The sequence below is a fragment of the Molothrus ater genome, unplaced genomic scaffold (genome assembly GCF_012460135.2).
Source record: "Molothrus ater isolate BHLD 08-10-18 breed brown headed cowbird unplaced genomic scaffold, BPBGC_Mater_1.1 matUn_MA167, whole genome shotgun sequence".
In the NCBI taxonomy this organism is placed as follows: Eukaryota; Metazoa; Chordata; class Aves; order Passeriformes; family Icteridae; genus Molothrus; species Molothrus ater.
Window position 1 is genome coordinate 17,600 of NW_023416708.1, and position 21,035 is coordinate 38,634.

Sequence of the window (21,035 nt, forward strand, 5' to 3'; positions counted from 1 at the left end):
CAGTGTCCCCCTGTGTCCCTCGTGCCACCCCGAGTGTCCCCCAGGGCCCCTCCACTGCCATCCCAGTGTCACCCAATGTCCTCTGGCTGTCCCCAGTGCCTCCCCAGTGCCACCCCACTCGTCCCCCAGTGTCCCCAATTGTCCCCCGGTGTCCCCAATGTCCCCACTTGTCCCCCAATGTCCCCAGTGCCACCCCAGTGCCACCCCCAGTGTCCCCTCCCCGTCCCTCGGGCCATCCCCAGCTCTCTCCCCGCTGTCCCCTCCCTGTCCCCTGATGTCCCCTGATGTCCCTCGCTGTCCCCTGATGTCCCCCCACCCCAGGTGTCCCCTCCCCGCCGCGCTGTCCCCACGCTGTCCCCGCTGTCCCCTCATGTTCCCCACATCCCCCACTGTCCCTGATGTCCCCTGGTGTCCCTCATGTCCCCTGTCCCTCCTTGATGTCCCCACTGTCCCCTCATGTTCCCCACATCCCCCGCTGTCCCTGATGTCCCCACGCTGTCCCCTTGTGTGTCCTGTTGTCCCCCGCTGTCCCCTCCTGTCCCTGTGTCCCCCTCTGTTCCTCACTGTCCCTCACTGTCCCCTTCTGTCCCCACTGTCCCCCACTGTCCCCGCTGTCCCCGCTGTCCCCGCGCTGTCCCCTGGTGTCCCTGATGTCCCCTGTCCCTCCCTGCTGTCCCCCACTGTCCCCGCTGTCCCCGCTGTCCCCGCTGTCCCCGCGCTGTCCCCATTGTCCCCGCTGTCCCCGCTGTCCCCGCTGTCCCCCCACTGTCCCCACTGTCCCCATTGTCCCCGCTGTCCCCGCTGTCCCCGCTGTCCCCACTGTCCCCGCTGTCCCCGCTGTCCCCACTGTCCCCGCTGTCCCCTGGTGTCCCCACTGTCCCCACTGTCCCCCACTGTCCCCGCTGTCCCCACTGTCCCCACTGTCCCCGCTGTCCCCGCTGTCCCCGCTGTCCCCCACTGTCCCCACTGTCCCCACTGTCCCCCCACTGTCCCCGCTGTCCCCGCTGTCCCCGCGCTGTCCCCGCGGTGTCGCAAGCCCCGCGCTGGCCCCGCGCCCGCTCCTTCCCCGAAATGAGGAGCGGCCGCCCCGCCCCTCCCCCACCCCGCCTCGCCCCTCCCCCACCCCAACCGCTGCCACCTCCCCCACCCCCCCCCCCCCCACCCCCCCCCTCCTTTGTCACCGGGGTCCCCAAGGTGTCACCCCCAGACCCACAACAGGCGGCCGCAGGTGACAGAAGGTGACCACAGGTGGCCGGGAGTGACCAAAGGTGGCCGCAGGTGGCCGGGGGTGGCCGGGAGTGGCCGGAGGTGACCAAAGTGGCCGAAAGTGACCACAGGTGGCCGCAGGTGGCCGGAGGTGGCCGGAACCCCCCCACTCCCTCTTTGTCACCAGGGTCCCCAAGGTGTCACCCCCAGACCCACAACAGGCGGCCGCAGTGGCTGCAGGTGGCCGAAGGTGGCCGGGGGTGACCAAAGGTGGCCGCAGGTGACCACAGGTGGCCGGGAGTGACCGGGAGTGACCACAGGTGGCCGCAGGTGGCCGGAGGTGGCCGGAGCCCCCCCCACTCCTCCTTTGTCACCAGGGTCCCCAAGGTGTCACCCCCAGACCCACAACAGGCGGCCGCAGTGGCTGCAGGTGGCCGAAGGTGGCCGGGGGTGACCAAAGGTGGCCGCAGGTGACCACAGGTGGCCGGGAGTGACCGGGAGTGACCACAGGTGGCCGCAGGTGGCCGGAGGTGGCCGGAGCCCCCCCCACTCCTCCTTTGTCACCAGGGTCCCCAAGGTGTCACCCCCAGACCCACAACAGGCGGCCGAAAGTGACCAAAAGTGGCCGGAGGTGGCCGGGGGTGACCAAAAGTGACCAAAGGTGGCCGGGGGTGACCAAAGGGTGGCCGGGGGTGGCTGGAGGTGACCAAAAGTGACCAAAGGTGGCCGGGGGTGGCTGGAAGTGGCCGGAGCCCCCCCTCCCCCACCCCCCACCCCCACCCTGACCCCTCCCATGGGTGGGGGCGGGGCTCGGGTTACCCAATAACCCCCCCGGGGCCGCCCCCATAAAGGGACAAGGGACCCCCCCCCCCCCCACCGGTGTCCCTGTCGCTGTCGCTGTCCCTGTCGCTGTCGCCGTCGCCGTCCCTGTCCCTGTCCCTGTCCCTGTCCCTGTCCCTGTCGCTGTCGCTGTCGCCGTCGCTGTCGCCGTCGCTGTCGCCGTCGCTGTCGCCGTCGCTGTCGCTGTCGCTGTCGCCGCCCCCTCCCTGCGGCCATGGGGGCTCCGGCGCTGCCCCCTCCTCACCCTCCTCATCCTCATCCTCGCCTCTTCCTCCTCCTCGGATTCCTGGCGCTGCTCGGGACCCCCGCCCGCGCTGAGCTGTGAGACACTGGGGACCCCCCCCCCCAAACCCAAACCCACCCATGGGACCCCCCCCAAACCCCATCCCCACCCATGGGACCCTCATTGGGACCCCCACCCAAACCCCACCCATGGAACCCCCAACCAAACCCCACCCATGGGACCCCACCCCAAACCCACCCATGGGACCCCCACCCCAACCCCACCCATGGGACCCCCACCCCAAACCCAACCCCACCCATGGGACCCCCACCCCATTGTCCATGGGACCCCCCAAACCATAGGACCCCCAACCCCACCCATGGGACCCTCATGGGACCCCCACCCCAACCCACCCCCACCCATGGGACCCCCACCCCAACCCACCCCCACCCATGGGACCCCCACCCACCCATCCGTGAGACCACCAAACAACGGGACCCCCATGGAATCCCCTTTTTGGGACCCCTCCCACCCATGGGTGCTGTGGGGACAGATTTTGGGTTTTCTGGTTGCTCTGAGGTGCCCAAGGTGTTTTTGGGGCAGATTTTGGGGTTTTTGGGGCAGATTTTGGTGTTTCTGAGGTTCCCAAAGTGTTTCTGGGGCAGATTTTGGGGTTTTTGGGGCAGATTTTGGGGTTTTGGGGCAGATTTTGGGGTTTCTGAGGTCCCCTAGGTGTTTCTGGGGCAGATTTTGGGGTTTTGGGGCAGATTTTGGTGTTTCTGAGGTCCCCTAGGTATTTTTCGGGGCAGATTTTGGGGTTTTGGGGCAGATTTTGGTGTTTCTGAGGTCCCCTAGGTATTTTTCGGGGCAGATTTTGGGGTTTCGGGGCAGGTTCCGGGGTTCCTGTGCCCCGTGCCCCCCGAGCCCCGGCCAGCCCCTGGCTGTCCCCAGGGTGACCATGGTGACCCCGGCCGTGCTGCGGCTGGAGACGGACGAGCGGGTGCTCCTGGAGGCCCCCGGGGTGACCGCGGCCACCCAGGCCCTGCTGCTGGTCCAGGACTTCCCCCAGAAGCGCCAGGTCCTGTTCCGGACCAACGTGGAGCTGAGCCCGGAGCAGGGCATGATGGCCACGGCCACCATCAAGGTACGGTCACTGTCACCGTGTCCTGGTCACTGTCACCACCCCTGGTCACTGTCACCACCCCTGGTCACTGTCACCATGCCCTGGCCACGGCCACCATCAAGGTACGGTCACTGTCACCATCAAGGTACGGTCACTGTCACCGTGTCCTGGTCACTGTCACCATCCCCTGGCCACGGCCACCATCAAGGTACGGTCACTGTCACCGTGCCCTGGTCACTGTCACCATGCCCTGGTCAGTGCCACCATGTCCTGGTCACTGTCACCGTGTCCTGGTCACTGTCACCATCAAGGTATGGTCAGTGCCACCATGCCCTGGTCAGTGCCACCATCCCCTGGTCACTGTCACCATGCCCTGGCCATGGCCACCATCAAGGTACGGTCAGTGCCACCATCAAGGTACGGTCAGTGCCACCATCAAGGTACGGTCACTGTCACCATGCCCTGGTCACTGTCACCACCCCTGGTCACTGTCACCATGCCCTGGTCAGTGCCACCATCCCCTGGTCACTGTTACCACACCCCTCTGGTCAGTGTCACCATTCCCCGATCAGTGCCACCATCAAGGTACAGTGTCACCTCCCTCTGGTCACTGTCACCCCCCTGGTCAGTGCCACCATCAAGGTACGGGGTCACCTCCCCTTTCTGGTCAGTGTCACCACCCCCTTCTGGTCACTGTCCCCTTCTGGTAACTGCCACCACCCCTTTCTGGTCACTGTCACCTCCCCCTGGTCACTGCCATCCCCCTGGGCAGTGTCCCCCCCCCCGGTCAGTGTCACCCCCTGGTGGCCAGCACGGGTCACTGTCCCCTCTCTGGTCAGTGCCACCCCCCTGGTGACCAGCACGGGTCACTGTCCCCTCTCTGGTCAGTGCCACCCCCCTGGTGACCAGCACGGGTCACTGTCCCTGCGGTCACTGCCCAGGACGGGAAACGGGAACTGACCCTGAGCGGGGGTGGGGAATGGCCGGGGGGGGGACAGTGGTCAGTCCTGGGGACAGTGGGATGGTCACTGCTGGGGACAGCGGGATGGTCACTGCTGGGGACAGTGGTCACTGCTGGGGACAGTGGGATGGTCACTGCTGGGGACAGTGGTCAGTCCTGGGGACAGTGGGATGGTCACTGCTGGGGACAGTGGTCACTGCTGGGGACAGTGGTCAGTCCTGGTGTCCTTGGGGTGGTCACTGCTGGGGACAGCAGGGTGGTCTCCTCCAGGTGACCCCACAGATGTCCCCAGTGTCGCCAATGTCCCCAATGTCCTCATTGTCTCCTGTCCCCACAGATGTCCCCAGTGTCCCCAGTGTCCCCATATCCCCAGTGTCCCCATGTCCCCAGTGTCCCCAATGTCCCTCTTGTCCCCATATCCCCAGTGTCCCCATGTCCCCAATGTCCCCACTGTCCCCAGTGTCCCCCCGTCCCCAGTGTCCCCAATGTCCCCAATGTCCCCACTGTCCCCACTGTCCCCAGTGTCCCCATGTCCCCAGTGTCCCCAATGTCCCCCTTGTCCCCAGTGTCCCCATATCCCCAGTGTCCCCGCTGTCCCTGCTGTCCCCCCTGTCCCCAATCCCCCCAGTGTCCCCAGTGTCCCCAGTGTCCCCATGTCCCCCTGTCCCCACTGTCCCCACTGTCCCCCCAATGTCCCCAATGTCCCCACTGTCCCCAGTGTCCCCATATCCCCAGTGTCCCCTGTCCCCCTGTCCCCAGGTGCCAGCCAAGGCGCTGCCGCAGGCGCCAGGGAAGCAGTTTGTGGCGGTGACAGCGCGGGTGGGCGCGGTGACACTGGAGAAGGTGCTGCTGGTGTCCCTGCAGAGCGGCCACATCTTCGTGCAGACCGACAAACCCATCTACACCCCGGGCAGCACCGGTGAGGGGACACCTGGGGACACCTGGGGACAGCTGGGGACACTGCGGGGACACTGCGGGGACAGCTGGGGACAGTGCTGGGACAGCTGGGGACATGGGGACACTGCAGGGACAGCTGGGGACAGTGCGGGGACAGCTGGGGACATTGGAGGGGATGGGGACACCGAAGGGATTGGGACACTGTGGGGACACCTCACGTTGTCACCTCACCTTGTCCCCCGTGTCCCCTCATGTTGTCACCTCACCTTGTCCCTTGTGTCCCCTCCCTTGTCCCTCAGGTCCCCCTCTGCTCCCCTTGTCCCCTGTGTCCCCTCTCAGTCCCCAGTGTCCCCTCCAGTGCTGGCTGTCCCCACGTGTCCCCTGTGTCCCCTCTCTCCTTGTCCCCTGTGTCCCTTCATGTTGTCCCCTCACCTTGTCCCCCTTGTCCCCTCTCACCTTGTCCCCTCCCAGTCCCCTGTGTCCCCTCCCAGTGCTGGCTGTCCCCACGTGTCCCCTGTGTCCCCTGACCTTGTCCCCTGTGTCCCCTCCCAGTGCTCTGCCGCCTCTTCACCGTGAACCACCTCATGCAGCCGGTGGCCAAGACGGTCACCGTGGAGGTCAAGGTGAGTGCCCTGGGGTGGCACGGGTGGGTGACACGGGTGTGACGCGGGTGGGTGACACGGGTGGGTGACACAGGTGTGACACGGTGCCACCCGCGTGTCCCCTCAGACGCCCGACAACGTCATCATCAAACAAGTCCTGGTGTCGTCCCCGACCAAAAACGGGATCCTGTCCCTCACCCACAACCTGCCCGAGGTCATCAGGTGGGTGTCACCGTCCCCTGCGGTGGCCTGGGGACACCCCTGGCACTGTCACCTCCCTGTCACCTCCCTGTCACCTCCCCCAGCTTGGGCATGTGGACGATTTCGGCCAAATTCGAGGATTCTCCGGAGCAGGATTTCAGCACCAAATTCGAGGTCAAGGAATACGGTGGGTGAGGGGTGAGGGTGGCCTTGGGGACATCGGGGGCTGTCCCCAAGGGGTGGCGGTGTCACCGTGTCACCGGTGTCACCGATGTCACCCCGCAGTGCTGCCCAGCTTCGAGGTGTCCCTGATTCCTGAGAAGAAGTTCCTCTACATCGACCGCCAGCAGGACTTCAAGGTGTCCATCCAGGCCAGGTGACACCAAAATGTCCCTTTTTGGGGACAACAGTGTCCCCTCTGGGGTCACAGCTGTGTGGGGGGGACAGGGGACAGCTGGGCTTGGCTGGTGGCCCTGGGGGTGGCACGATGGGGACACGGGGTGGCTTGGGGACATCGGTGGTGGTGGCAGGGATGGGACGACAGAGATGGGGTGGCAGCATGGGTACATGGGGTGACATGGGGACATGGGGTGACATTGGTGATGGTGACAGGGGTGGGATGGCAGGGACAGGGGTGGCAGCATGGGGACATGGGGACACAGTGACACAGTGACACAGTGACAGGGTGACACGGTGACAGGATGGCACGGTGACAGGGTGGCACGGTGACAGGATGGCACGGTGACAGGGTGGCTGTCCCCAGTACCTGTGGGGAGAGGAATGGCTGTAACGGGGATGTGCAGGGGACACAGTGACACAGTGACAGGGTGACAGGGTGACAGGGTGGCACGGTGACACGGTGACACGGTGGCTGTCCCCAGGTACCTGTACGGGAGGAAAGTGGACGGGATGGCCTTTGTCCTGTTTGGGGTCATGGTGGACGATGAGAGGAAGAGCATCCCCCAGTCCCTGCAGCGCATCCCGGTGAGCCTGGCACTGTCCCTGTCCCTGTCCCCAACGCTGCCACTGTCCCTGTCCCCAGCCCTGTCCCGGTGAGCCTGGCACTGCCACTGTCCCTGTCCCCAACGCTGCCACTGTCCCTGTCCCCAGCCCTGTCCCGGTGAGCCTGGCACTGCCACTGTCCCTGTCCCCAGCCCTGTCCCGGTGAGCCTGGCACTGTCCCTGTCCCTGTCCCCAGCCCTGTCCTAACCCTGTCCCCAACCCTGTCCCCATGTCCCCAACCATGTCCCCAAGTGCAGGACGGTGACGCTGACGTCCTGCTGTCCCTAACCCTGTCCCCAATGTGTCCCCAATGTGTCCCCAGGTGCAGGACGGTGACGCTGACGTCCTGCTGTCCCTAACCCTGTCCCCAATGTGTCCCCAATGTGTCCCCAGGTGCAGAACGGTGACGCTGACGTCCTGCTGTCCATGGCTCATCTGCGTGAGCGCTTCCCCAAGCCCCAGGAGCTGGTGGGACACTCCCTCTATGTCACTGTCACCGTCATCACCGAGTCGGGTCTGTGCGGGGACACGGGGGGACACGGGGGGACATGGGGGGACAGGGACAGCAGGGGGACATGGGGGGACATGGGGGGACATGGGGGGACATGGGGGGACAGGGACAGCAGGGGGACAGTGAGGGGACAGGGACAGTGGGGGGACACAGGGGACAGGGACAACGAGGGGACAGGGACAGCAGATGGCAGGGGACAGTGAGGGGAAAGGGACAGTGAGTATGGGGGACACCTGGGACAGGGACTGGAGGTGACACGGCCGCCACGGTGTCCCCACAGGCAGTGACATGGAGGGTGGCAGGGGGACAGTGAGGGGACAGGGACAGTGAGGATGGGGGACACCTGGGGTGGGGACAGGGCCCGGAGGTGACACGGCCGCCGCGGTGTCCCCACAGGCAGTGACATGGTGGAGGCCCAGCTTAGTGACATCAAGATCGTGACGTCCCCCTACAGCATCCACTTCACCCGCACCCCCAAGTACTTCAAGCCGGGGATGCCCTTTGACCTCATGGTTGGTGACATCTTGGGGACAGCGGTGGCCCAGGGTGGTGGCACAGGGACCCACGGGGTGTCCTGGGGCGGGGACAGGGCACAGCTGGGGCTGGAGGAGGAGTCGGTGCCTGGGTGATGTCCCTGTGTCACCTGAGAGGGGCTGGGGACCGTGAGCTGTCCCCGTGTCCCTGGGGTGGCACTTGCTGGTGCCAGTGTCCCTTTGCAGTGCCACCGCCCCTTCCTGGTGTCACCACCCCTTCCCAGTGTCACCACCCCTTCCCAGTGTCCCTTTGCAGTGCCACCACCCCTTCCCGGTATCACCACCCCTTCCCGGTATCATTGTCCCCAGTGCCACCACCCCTTCCCAGTGTCCCTTCCCAGTGTCACCACCCCTTCCCAGTGTCATTGTCCCCAGTGTCACCACCCCTTCCCAGTGTCCCTTCCCTCACTCCCACATCCCTCCAGTCCCTCAGTGTCCCCTCCAGGTTTATGTCACCAATCCCGGTGTCCCCTCCAGGTTTATGTCACCATCCCTCAGTGTGCCCTCCATGTTTATGTCACCAATCCCCTGGTGTCCCCTCCAGGTTTATGTCACCATCCCTCAGTGTGCCCTCCATGTTTATGTCACCAATCCCCTGGTGTCCCCTCCAGGTTTATGTCACCAATCCCCTGGTGTCCCCTCCAGGTTTATGTCACCAACCCTGACGGGTCCCCAGCGTCGCGTGTCAGAGTCGAGGCCGATGGCTTCCAGGGCCAGGTGTCCACGCGGGGCGATGGCACGGCCAGGATGGTCCTCAACATGCCGGCCACCAGGGACAGCGTCCCCATCACCGTGAGTGGGGACACCGCTGTCACCTCACCAGGGTGGCCCAGGGCTGGGGAGGTGACCGGGGCTTGAGGTGGCTGAGGTGGTGATGACCACGGCTCAGGACAGCAGGACTGGACATTCGTGATGGTCAGTGCACTGTGGTGGTCAAGATGGCCAGAGACCTCCATAGTGGCCAAAATCTCCATGATAACCAACACACTTCCATGATGGCCAAGACCTCTATGGAACCTCTGTGGTGGCCAAGCCCTCTATGGTGGTCAAGACCTTTATGAAGCCCCTATGGTGGCCAAGGCCTCCATGATGGCCAAGATCTCTATGGTGGTCAAGACTGCCATGATGGCCAAGCCCTTTATGGTGGCCAAGACCTCCATGGAACCTCTATGGTGGCCAAGGCCTCTATGGAACCTCTCTGGGGGCCAAGTCCTCCATGATGGCCAAGCCCTCCATGATGGCCAAGGCCTTTATGGAGCCCCTATGGTGGCCATGATCTCTATGGTGGCCAAGCCCTCTATGGTGGCCAAGCCCTTTATGGTGGCCAAGGCCTTTATGGAACCTCTATGGAACCTCTATGGTGGCCAAGCCCTCCATGATGGCCAAGGCCTTTATGGAACCTCTCTGGTGGCCAAGGCCTCTATGGAACCTCTATGGTGGCCAAGCTCTTCATGATGTCCAAGCCCTCCATGACGGCCAAGGCCTTTATGGAACCTCTCTGGTGGCCAAGCCCTCCATGATGGCCAAGGCCTCTATGGAACCTCTCTGGTGGCCAAGACCTTTATGGAGCCCCTATGGTGGCCCAGATCTCCATGATGGCCAAGATCTCTATGATGGCCAAGCCCACCACGATGGCCAAGACTTCTATGGAACCTCTCTGGTGGCCAAGCCCTCCATGATGGCCAAGGCCTTTATGGAACCTCTCTGGTGGCCAAGCCCTCCATGATGGCCAAGGCCTCTATGGAACCTCTCTGGTGGCCAAGCCCTCCATGATGGCCAAGGCCTTTATGGAATCTCTATGGTGGCCAAGCTCTCCATGATGGTTCCTCTATGGAACCTCTCTGGTGGCCAAGCCCTCCATGATGGCCAAGGCCTCTATGGAACCTCTCTGGTGGCCAAGCTCTCCATGATGGTTCCTCTATGGAACCTCTCTGGTGGCCAAGCTCTCCATGATGGTTCCTCTATGGAACCTCTCTGGTGGCCAAGGCCTCCCCGCTGCCCCCAGCCCGGCCCGTGTCCCTCCCCGCTGACCGAGTGCCACCGTGTCCCCTGTGCCAGGTGCGGACGGCGCAGGAGGGGCTGCCCCCGGAGCGCCAGGCCTCGCGGCAGATGACGGCCCAGGCCTATCGCAGCCAGGCCGGCTCGGGCAACTTCCTGCACCTGGCGGTGGCCGCCACCGAGCTCCAGCCCGGGGACAACCTGGCCGTCAACTTCCACCTCAAGACCAGCAACAACAACGTCCGCAACTCCGTCCCGTTCTTCACCTACCTGGTGGGTACCCGCGGTTGATCGGTGGTGCCCCCACCTTGGCCATCTGGACGTCCAGGGACCTGGAGGACATTTGGATGAGCCTGGGGGGCCCTTGAGGGACTTGGGAGGTCCTTGAGGGGTTTGGGAGATCCTTGAGGGGTTTGGGAGATCCTTGAGGGGTTTGGGGGGTCATTGAGGGGTTTGGAAGGTTCTTGAAGGAACTGAGCAGTCCTTGAGGGACCTGGGAGGTCCTCGAAGGGTTTGGAAGGTTCTTGAGTGAACTGAGAGGTCCTTGAGGGGTTTGGGGGGTCCATGAGGGGTTTGGAAGGTTCTTGAGGGAACTGAGAGGTTCTTGAGGGGTTTGGGAGGTCCCTGAGGGACCTGGGAGGTTTCACCTACCTGGTGGGTACCCGTGGTTGATCGGTGGTGCCTCCACCTTGGTGACCACCTGGACATCCAGGGACCTGGAGGACATTTGGATGAGCTTGGGGGGACCTGGGAGATCCTTGAAGGGTTTGGGAGGCCCTTGAGGGAACTGAGAGGTTTTTGAGGGGTTTGGGAAGTCCTTGAGGGGTTTGGGAGGTCCTTGAAGGGTTTGGGAGGTTCTTGAGGGGTTTGGAAGGTTCTTGATGGAACTGAGAGATCCTTGAGGGGTCTGGGAGGTCCTTGAGGGGTCATTGAGGGGCGTCCAGGTGGTCACCAAGCCTGGGTTCCTGGCAGATCATGACCAAGGGCCGCATCCTCCGAGCCGGCCGGCAGCGGCACGAGCCCGGCCAGAGCTTGGTGACCATGACCCTGCCGGTGACGCCCGAGCTCATCCCGTCCTTCCGCATCGTGGCCTTCTACTACGTCCTGCCCGGCGAGATCGTGGCCGACTCCGTCTGGGTGGACGTCAAGGACACCTGCATGGGCTCCGTCAGTGTCCCCTGGTGGTCCCAGGGGGGTCCCAGGGGGTCTTGGAGACGTTGGATGGGCCTTGGTGGTGGTGGAGTGGTCCTTGAGGTGGCCCTGGAGGGACCTGGGAGGTCTTGGAGGTGTTTGGGGGGTCCTTGAGGCACCTGGGAGGTCTTGGAGGTTTTTGGGAGGTCCTTGAGGGAACTGAGAGGTCCTTGAGGTGTTTGAGAGGTCCTTGAGGGGTTTGGGAGGTCCTTGAGGGACCTGGATGGCCTTGAGGTCCTTGAAGTGGCCCTTGAGGGGTCTGGGAGGATTTGGAGGTGTTTGGGGGGGTCCTTGAGGGATCTGGAAGTTCCTTGAGGGATTTGGAAGGTTCTTGAGGGAACTGAGAGGTCCTTGAGGCGTTTGGGGGCCCTTGAGGGATCGGGGGGACCTTTGGAAGGGTTTGGGAGGACCTTGAGATCCTTGGGGACCTTTGGAAGAACTTGAGGGGACATTGAGGGACCTGAGTGGCCCCTGGTGGGGATTTGGTGTCGCTTGTGCGGTTTTGGACACTCCACGAGGAGCTTGGACATCTCCTGGGTGACCCAGGTGGCCCTGGTGGCCCTGGTGGCCCAGACATGAACCCCATGTCCAAATGTGGTGTCTCCCGTGGTGGGGGGAGGACAAAAGTGTCTTTTGGGGACATCCTGGGGACGTCACCTCCTGTGTCTGTGGCAGCTGGTGGTGAAGGGGGCGACACAACGTGACAACCGTGACCAAGAGCCGGGGGCACGGATAGAGCTGCGCCTCGAGGGCGACCACAAGGCCTACGTGGGGCTGGTGGCCGTGGACAAGGGGGTCTACGTCCTCAACAAGAACAAGTTCACCCAGGCCAAGGTGGGTGGCCCTGTCCTCCATGTCCCCTGGTGGTGGCCACCATGGTTGTGCCTGTCCCTGCTGTCCCCTGGTGGTGGCCACCATGGTTGTGCCTGTCCCCATTGGTCCTTGGTGGTGGCCACCATGGTTGTCCCTGTCCGTGCTGTCCCCTGGTGGTGGCCACCATGGTTGTCCCTGTCCCCATCATCTCCTGGTGGTGGCCACCATGGTTGTGCCTGTCCCCATTGGTCCTTGGTGGTGGCCACCATGATTGTCCCTGTCCCCATTGGTCCTTGGTGGTGGCCACCATGATTGTCTGTGTCCCTGATGTCCCCTGGTGGTGGCCACCATGGTTGTGCCTGATGTCCCCTGGTGGTGGCCACCATGGTTGTCCGTGTCCCTGCTGTCCCTGGGTAGTGGCCACCATGGTTGTCCCTGTCCCTGCTGTGGCCGTCACAGCTGTCCCCATTGTCCCCAGGTTGGGGTGGTGGCCATCACAGCTGTCCCCATCATCCCTGGGTGGTGGCACTGGCCATCACAGCTGTCCTGTCACCCCTGGGTGGTGGTGGCAGTGTCACAGCTGTCCCCATTGTCCCTGGGTGGTGGCAGTGTCACGGCTGTCCCTGTCACCCCTGGGTGGTGGTGGCAGTGTCACGGCTGTCCCCATTGTCCCTGGGTGGTGGCAGTGTCACGGCTGTCCCTGTCACCCCTGGGTGGTGGTGGCAGTGCCACAGCTGTCCCTGTCACCCCTGGGTGGTGGTGGCAGTGTCACAGCTGTCCTGTCACCCCTGGGTGGTGGTGGCAGTGTCACAGCTGTCCCCTGTGGGCGCAGGTTTGGGACACGGTGGAGAAAAGTGACATCGGCTGCACGGCGGGCAGTGGCCGGGACAACGTCGGCGTCTTCGCGGACGCCGGCCTGAGCCTGGCCACCAGCGTCAAGGTCACCACGCCCCAGCGGTCAGGTGGGGACAGCTGTGGTGGCACCTCGGGGACAGGCGGGTGGCACCTCAGGGAGGTGGCATCTTACAGAGGTGGCACCTTGGGGATGGAGCAGGGGACGGGGATGGTGGAGGAGGTGGCACCTTGGGGATGGAGGAGATGACACCTCAGGGATGGTGGAGGTGGTGACACCTCAGGGATGGGAGAGGTGACATCTCAGGGATGGTGGAGGAGGTGACACCTCAGGGATGGTGGAGGTGGCACCTTGGGGATGGAGGAGGTGACACATTGGGGATGGTGGAGGAGGTGGCACCTTGGGGATGGAGGAGGTGACATCTCAGGGATGGTGGAGGTGACACCTCAGGGATGGTGGAGGAGGTGACACCTTGGGGATGGAGGAGGTGGCACATCAGGGATGGGGATGGTGGCACCTCAGGGATGGAGGAGGTGGCACCTTGGGGATGGTGGAGGTGACACCTCAGGGATGGTGGAGGAGGTGGCACCTTGGGGATGGTGGAGGTGGCACCTCGGGGATGGAGGAGGTGACATCTCAGGGATAGTGGAGGTGACACTTCAAGGATGTGACACCTCAGGGATGGGGATGGTGACACCTCAGGGATGGTGGAGGTGGCACCTCGGGGATGGTGGAGGAGGTGACACCTCAGGGATGGTGGAGATGACGCTGAGCTTTGGGATGTGACACCTGGGACACCTTGGGGTCCTGACCAGTGTCCCCTCTGTCCCCAGAGCTCCTGTGTCCCCAGCCTGCCAAACGCAAGCGGCGCTCGCTGGCACTCGCCGAGTACAAGGGCACCAAGGGTGGGTGGCACTGGGGTGTCCCTTGTCCCCAAGGTCACCAGGGTGTCCCTGGTCCCCAATGTCACCAGGGTGTCCCTTGTCCCCAAGGTCACGAGGGTGTTCCTGGTCCCCAGGGGTCACCAGGGTGTTCCTTGTCCCCAACATCACCAGGGTGTCCCTTGTCCCCGAGGTCACCAGGGTGTCCCTTGTCCCCAGGGGTCCCCAGGGTGTCCCTGGTCCCTGAGGTCACCAGGGTGTCCCTGGTCCCCAAGGTCACCAGGGTGTTCCTTGTCCCCAAGGTCCCCAGGGTGTCCCTTGTCCCCAGGGGTCACCAGGGTGTCCCTTGTCCCCAATGTCACCAGGGTGTCCCTTGTCCCCAGGGGTCACCAGGGTGTCCCTTGTCCCCAAGGTCACCAAGGTGTCCCTTGTCCCCAGGGGTCACCAGGGTGTCCCTTGTCCCCAATGTCACCAGGGTGTCCCTTGTCCCCAGGGGTCACCAAGGTGTCCCTTGTCCCCAGGGGTCACCAGGGTGTCCCTTGTCCCTGGGGCTGCCAAAGTGTCCCAGACCCTGAGGGTCACCAGTGTCCCATGTCCCACAGCAACCCCTGTCCCAAGTGCCACCAGAGTGTCCCATGTCCCAGATGCCACCAGAGGAGCGTCCCATGTCCCTGAGGGCCACCAGAGTGTCCCATTTCCCTAAGGGCCACCAGAGTGTCCCGTGTCCCAAAGGCCACCAGAGTCTCCCACACCCCTGAGGTCCCCATGCCAGAGCCACCAGAGTGTCCCACACCCCGAGGTCCCCATGCCAGAGCCACCAGAGTGTCCCACACCCCGAGGTCCCCATGTCCCTGAGGGCCACCAGAGTGTCCCACACCCCGAGGTCCCCATGTCCCTGAGGGCCACCAGAGTGTCCCACACCCCGAGGTCCCCATGCCAGAGCCACCAGAGTGTCCCACACCCCGAGGTCCCCACTCCCTCGAGCCACCAGGGCCTGTCCCAGCCCGTTCCTGGTGTCCACCAGCGGCCGAGTACTCGGACAAGCTGGAGAGGAGGTGCTGCGAGGACGGGATGAAGGACAACCCGATGGGACACGGCTGCGAGCAGAGGAGCGAGTACATCCTGGAGGGCGACGCCTGCGTCCGCGCCTTCCTCGACTGCTGCAGATACATCAAGGCCAAGCGGGACCAGCAGAACCTCTCGCCCAGCACCGGCCTGGCCAGAAGCAAGTGTTGGGTCACGGAGGGTGGGAGAAGGTCGGGGAGCTTGGAGGAACCTCGGGTGGAGGTTGGTGGAGTGTCCTGGGTGGGTTTTGGGTGTTCCTTGGTGGAACTCAGGTGAAGGTGAGCTTGAGCAGAGCTTGGGTGAAGGTCGGGTGTTCCTTGGTGAAGGTCAGGTGGACCTTGGGTGTTCCTTGGGTGTTCCTTGGGTGTTCTTTGGGTGTTCTTTGGGTGTTCCTTGGGTGTTCCTTGGGTGTTCTTTGGGTGTTCCTTGGGTGTTCCTTGGGTTTTCCTTGGTGGAACTCAGGTGAAGGTGAGCTTGACCAGAGCTTGGGTGAAGGTTGGGTGTTCCTTGGTGAAGGTCAGGTGGACCTTGGGTGTTCCTTGGGTGTTCCTTGAGTGTTCTTTGGATGTTCCTTGGGTGTTCTTCGGGTGTTCCTTGGACTTTCCCTGGTGGAAGGTCAGGTGAACCTTGGGTGTTCCTTGGGTGCTCCTCAGGTGGAGCTTGGGTGAAGGTTGGGAGGGTCTTGGGTGGGTTTGGGGCATTCCTTGGGTGAAGGTCAAGTGGCCCTTGGACAACCCATTGGGCAACGCTTGGGTGGCAGTTGGGTGACCTTGGGCAAGACAAGGGGTGACACTGGGTGACACTGGGGTGGCACTGGGTGACACTGGGGTGACACTGGGTGGCACTGGGTGACACTGGGGTGGCGCTGGGGTGACACTGGGGTGGCGCTGGGTGACACTGGGGTGGTGCTGGGTGACACTGGGGTGACACTGGGGTGACACTGGGGTGACACTGGGGTGGCGCTGGGTGACACTGGGATTGCGCTGGGGTGACACTGGGGTGACACTGGGGTGACACTGGGGTGGCGCTGGGTGACACTGGGGTGGCGCTGGGGTGATACCGGCTCCACTCAGGGGTCTCAGCCCTGAGGCCACGTTCGAGAGGTCCGATGCCACCACCCCCAGGCTTTGAGGACGAGGATCCCTTCTTGGAGGAAGGTGAAATCACCTCGCGGACCCTCTTCCCCGAGAGCTGGCTGTGGCAGGTGGAGCAGCTGACAGGGGATCCCAACGAGCTGGGGTGAGCCTGGACCTCCTGTGCCACCACCCTCCTGTGCCACCACCCTCCCACCCCACAGCCCAGCCTGGGCACCCTGTCCCCATCCAGCTTGGACATCTCTGGAGAGCAGTTATGGTCACCCCAAAGCCACACAAAGGTCACTGCTAAACTCCCGGCCCAGCTCAGGGGTTCTTGGTCCTCTCAGGGGTCATCTCCAAGCTCCTGGCCCTGCTTGGGGGTCCGTGGGGTGGGGACATCTCTGGGGACCAGAGAGGTCCCGCAGTGGGTTTGGGACATCTTTAGGGACCATGGAAGTCCAGCTGTGGGGCTGGAACATCTTTGGGGACCAGAGAAGTCCCATGGTGACACCCCTGACCCTCTTGGTCACTCCTGTCCTCTCCAGGATCTCGGCCAAGACGGTGCCCGTGTACCTGCAGGACTCCATCACCACCTGGGAGATCCTGGCCGTCAGCCTCTCTCCCACCAAAGGTATGGGGTCATGGAGGACAAGGGGGTTCCTGGGGCCAGCAGAACGTCCCCAAACCTCGTGGGGGGTCCCTGAAGGGTCCCCTAAAGCCTGGAGGGGTTCACCAGGATTTGAGGGATCTCCAAAATCTGAGGGGGAGATGCCCCAAAGCCTGGTGGCCATCCTTGGGATTTGAGGGATCTCCATGGAACTTGAGGGATCTCCTAAACTTTGGGATTCAAGGGGTCTCCTAAACCTTGTGAGGACTCTGTGGGTCTTGATGGATCTCCCAAACCTTGGGAGGATCCCACAGTTCTTGATGGATCTCCCAAACCTTGGGAGGATCCCACAGTTCTTGATGGATCTCCCAAACCTTTTGAGGGCTCTGTGGGTCTTGATGGATCTCCCAAGCCTTTTGAGGACTCCCTGGCCTTCCAGGGACCTCTGAAGACCTCGGGGCTGCCTTGGGGACACGAGGTGTCCCCAACCCCAAGCCCTCACGTGTCCCCAACCCCAGGGCTGTGCGTGGCCACCCCCTACGAGGTCACGGTGATGAAGCAGTTCTTCATCGACCTCCGCCTGCCCTACTCGGTGGTGAGGAACGAGCAGGTGGAGATCCGCGCCATCCTCTACAACTACATACCACAAGACATCACGGTCAGCTGGGGACATTTTTTTGGGGACACCAAAGGTCACCCTGTCCAGACCTCAGGTGTGACCTCCTTGTCACCGTCCAGGTGCGCGTGGAGCTGATCTACAACCCCGACCTGTGCAGCCCCTCCACGGCCAAGCGGCGCTTCCAGCAGGTGCTGCGGGTGAAGGCCGAGTCCTCGCGCGCCGTGCCCTTCGTCATCGTCCCCCTCAAGCTCGGCCAGCTGGACGTCGAGGTCAAGGCGTCCGTCCGTGACCGATACGTGGGTGATGGGGTCAAGAAGAAGCTCCGGGTGGTGGTGAGTGGCCACCAGTGGTGGCATCTACGTTCTTGAGATGCTCCCAGCATGGTGGCATCCATGGTGTTCTCCTTCAGTGGTTGGGCGGCCACCATGGGTGGGCCAGGTCCACCACGGCAGAGGTGGGGGGTGGGTGGTGGCACGTCCAGTCAGCCGTGGTGGCACCAAGGGGTCAGCGTGTGTGGCCAGTTTGGTTTGGTTGCATCATTGATTTGGTGTTTTCAATCAATATCTTCATTGATCACCTGGATGGGGCCAGGATGACCATGGGACTTGATGCTTGTAATCAATATCTTCATTGGTGACCTGGATGGGGTCACCAGGGCCAGGATGACCATGGGACTTGATGCCCTCATTGATTTGGTATTTTCAATCAATATTTTCATTGATGAGATCACCAAAGCCAGGATGACCATGGGACTCGATGCCCTCATTGATTTGGTGTTTTCAATCAATATCTTCATTGGTGACCTGGATGGGGTCACCAGGGCCAGGATGACCATGGGACTTGATGCCCTCATTGATTTGGTATTTTTAATCAATATCTTCATTGATGAGATTACCAAAGCCAGGATGACCATGGGACTCGATGCCCTCATTGATTTGGTGTTTTCAATCAATATCTTCATTGATGATCTGGGTGGGGTCACCAAGCTCAGGCTGACCATGGTGGCCACACAATGAAGTTGACCAAGACACAAGAGTGACCTTGGGGTCTCCAGGACCTCAGCGACCTGTGTGACCCGGTGTGGCCTCCTGGGGCTGTCCCCATGTGTCGCTGGGGGTACTGGTTTATACTGGGAGGCCTCTCCCAGTGGTCCAGAGGGGTTGGGACGGGGAGGACCCCAGACCCAAGCCCACCTTCAGTGCCGGACTCTGCCCTGGACAGCCCGAGGGGATGCGGCTGGAGAAGACGGTGAAGATCGTGGAGCTGGACCCGCAGAAGAAGGGAGTCAGTGAGTGACATCTCTGGGCAGGTCCCACGGTGGCTTTGGGACATCTCTGGGCACCATGGAGGTCCCGTGGTGGGTTTGGGACATCTTTGGGGACCATGGAGGTCCCACTATGGGTCTGGGACGTCTTTGGGGACCAGGAAGGTCCTGTGGTGGGTTTGGGACATCTTTGGGGACCAGGAAGGTGCTGTGGTGGGTTTGGGACATCTTTGGGGACCAGGAAGGTCCCACTGTGGGTTTGGGGCATCTTTTGGAGACCAGGGAGGTCCCACCATGGGTTTGGGACATCTGGAGGGATCAAGGAGGAACCTCCAAGCTCAGGTTTGGGACAGCTTGGAGGACAAGGGACATCCCACCAGAGGACTGGGGCATCTCAAGGGACACCCTGATGTGGGGTGGGGCTGGGTCACCTCAGCGGAGGATTTGGGGTCACCACGGCCACCCCACCCCACAGACGGGGTGCAGGAGGAGCGGGTGAAGGCCGCTGACCTCTCGGACATCGTCCCCAACACCGAGTCGGAGACCAAAGTCAGCATCCAGGGTGAGCACCACGGAGAAGACACGTGGGGACAACCTGGCTGGGGAGGGGGACAGGTGGGACATCCTGAGCGTGACACGTCCTCTCCTGGCCCAGGCAACCCCGTGTCCATCATCGTGGAGAAGGCCATCGATGGGGCCAAGCTGAAGCACCTGATCGTGACCCCGTCGGGCTGTGGGGAGCAGAACATGATCAGCATGACGCCCACGGTCATCGCCGTCCACTACCTGGACAAGACCATGCAGTGGGAGAACTTCGGCGTCGACCGCCGGGCCGGCGCCATCGAGCTGATCAAGAAAGGTGGGAACGGCTCCAGAAGGGAGGGGATGTCCTCAAAATGGTGGGAACGTCCTCAAAATGGTGGGAATGTCCTCAAAATGGTGGGAACATCCTCAAAATGGTGGGAATGTCCTCAAAATGGTGGGAACGTCCTCAAAATGGTGGGAATGTCCTCAAAATGGTGGGAAAGTCCTCAAAATGGAGGGAACGTCCTCAAAATGGTGGGAATGTCCTCAAAATGGTGGGAATGTCCTCAAAATGGAGGGAACATCCTCAAAATGGTGGGGATGTCCTCAAAATGGTGGGAACATCCTCAAAATGGTGGGAATGTCCTCAAAATGGTGGGAACATCCTCAAAATGGTGGGAATGTCCTCAAAATGGTGGGAATGGCGCCAAAATGGTGGGAACAGCCCCAAAAGTGGTGGGAGTGTCCTCAAAATGGTGGGAACGGCAACAAAAGTGGTGGGAATGTCCTCAAATAGTGGGAACGTCCTCAAAATGATGGATGGCAACGAAAAGTGGTGGGAACTGTCCTCAAAATTGTGGGAGCATCCTCAAAATGGTGGGAAAGTCCTCAAAATGGTGGGAACATCCTCAAATTTGTCATTGCATTGACCAATGGTTGGAGAACGTTGTTGGCTTGAAGTCATCACTGGCCATCCCTTGCATTGACCAACGGCTGGAGAACGTTGGTGGCCCGCGGCCACCGCTTGCGTTGACCAACAGTTGGAGGCCATTGGTGGCCTGAAGCCCACCCAGGCCACCCCTCACGTTGACCAATGGCTGGAGGACATTGATGGCCTGAAGCCCACCCAGGCCACCCCTCACGTTGACCAATGGCTGGAGGACAATGATGGCCTGAGGCCACCCCTGGCGTTGACCAACGGCTGGAGGACATTGGTGGCCTGAAGCCCACCCAGGCCACCCCTCACGTTGACCGATGGCCATCTCCTCGCAGGTTACACCCAACAGTTGACCTACCGCAAGTTCGACAGCTCCCACGCCGCCTTCACCAGCCGCCCCTCCAGCACCTGGTGAGGGACCTGCTGCCACCACCACCGCCACCACCCAGCCCAGGTGACACGGCCAGGTGTGACCCTCAGGTGTCCCCATGCCCAGGCTGACCGCCTACGTGGTGAAGGTGTTCGCCATGGCCAGGAAGCTGACGGACATCGAGCACAGCGAGATCTGCGGCCCCATCAAGTGGCTCATCCTCAACAAGCAGAAGCCGGACGGGGTCTTCCAGGAGGACGCGCCCGTCATCCATAAGGAGATGGTGGTAGGGGGACACCTCAACCCTGTCACTGCTGGTGGCCGAAGCTTGGGGGACCTCGGGTGGAGGGTGGGAGGTTTTGGGTGAAGGTCTGGTGAACTTTGGGTGTTCCTTGGGCGTTCCTTGGGTGAAGGTCAGGTGAACCTCAGGAATTCTTTCAGTGTTCCTTGGTTGAAGTTTGGGTGGGTTTTTGGGTGTTCCTTGGGTGGTTTTTGGGTGTTCCTTGGAGTTTCCTGGGCTGAAGGTCAGATGAACCTCAGAAATTTCCTTGGGCATTCCTTGGGTGAAGGTCAGGTGAAGGTCAAACATTCCTTGGGTGCTTTTTGGGTGTCCCTTGGGTGTCCATTGGGTGTCCCTTGAGTGTCCCTTGAGTGTTCCTCATGTGAAGGTAGGTGAAGGTCAGATATCCTTTGGATGTCCCTTGGGTGACATTTGAGTGTCCACTGGGTGTCCCTTG

General features: G+C 62.3%; 1 protein-coding gene across 1 annotated transcript in view; it reads left to right on the forward strand.

The window, feature by feature from the left end:
- Positions 1–2,169: 2,169 nt before the first annotated feature.
- LOC118701231 (venom factor-like) overlaps positions 2,170–21,035 on the forward strand; it is a 29,814-nt gene continuing 10,948 nt past the window's right edge. The window contains exons 1-26 of the mRNA XM_036405860.2: positions 2,170–2,367; positions 3,221–3,413; positions 5,113–5,272; positions 5,803–5,873; positions 5,980–6,074; positions 6,158–6,240; positions 6,339–6,429; positions 6,935–7,037; positions 7,449–7,569; positions 7,963–8,078; positions 8,745–8,891; positions 10,158–10,370; positions 11,070–11,264; positions 11,964–12,122; positions 12,934–13,063; positions 13,788–13,859; positions 14,860–15,060; positions 16,025–16,139; positions 16,522–16,607; positions 17,102–17,241; positions 17,322–17,534; positions 18,424–18,490; positions 18,942–19,028; positions 19,122–19,325; positions 20,264–20,339; positions 20,425–20,584. Of these exons, the coding sequence (XP_036261753.1) occupies positions 2,261–2,367; positions 3,221–3,413; positions 5,113–5,272; positions 5,803–5,873; positions 5,980–6,074; positions 6,158–6,240; positions 6,339–6,429; positions 6,935–7,037; positions 7,449–7,569; positions 7,963–8,078; positions 8,745–8,891; positions 10,158–10,370; positions 11,070–11,264; positions 11,964–12,122; positions 12,934–13,063; positions 13,788–13,859; positions 14,860–15,060; positions 16,025–16,139; positions 16,522–16,607; positions 17,102–17,241; positions 17,322–17,534; positions 18,424–18,490; positions 18,942–19,028; positions 19,122–19,325; positions 20,264–20,339; positions 20,425–20,584 (3,405 nt within the window). The 5' untranslated portion in view covers positions 2,170–2,260. The remainder of the gene's footprint in view (positions 2,368–3,220; positions 3,414–5,112; positions 5,273–5,802; positions 5,874–5,979; positions 6,075–6,157; positions 6,241–6,338; positions 6,430–6,934; positions 7,038–7,448; positions 7,570–7,962; positions 8,079–8,744; positions 8,892–10,157; positions 10,371–11,069; positions 11,265–11,963; positions 12,123–12,933; positions 13,064–13,787; positions 13,860–14,859; positions 15,061–16,024; positions 16,140–16,521; positions 16,608–17,101; positions 17,242–17,321; positions 17,535–18,423; positions 18,491–18,941; positions 19,029–19,121; positions 19,326–20,263; positions 20,340–20,424; positions 20,585–21,035) is intronic.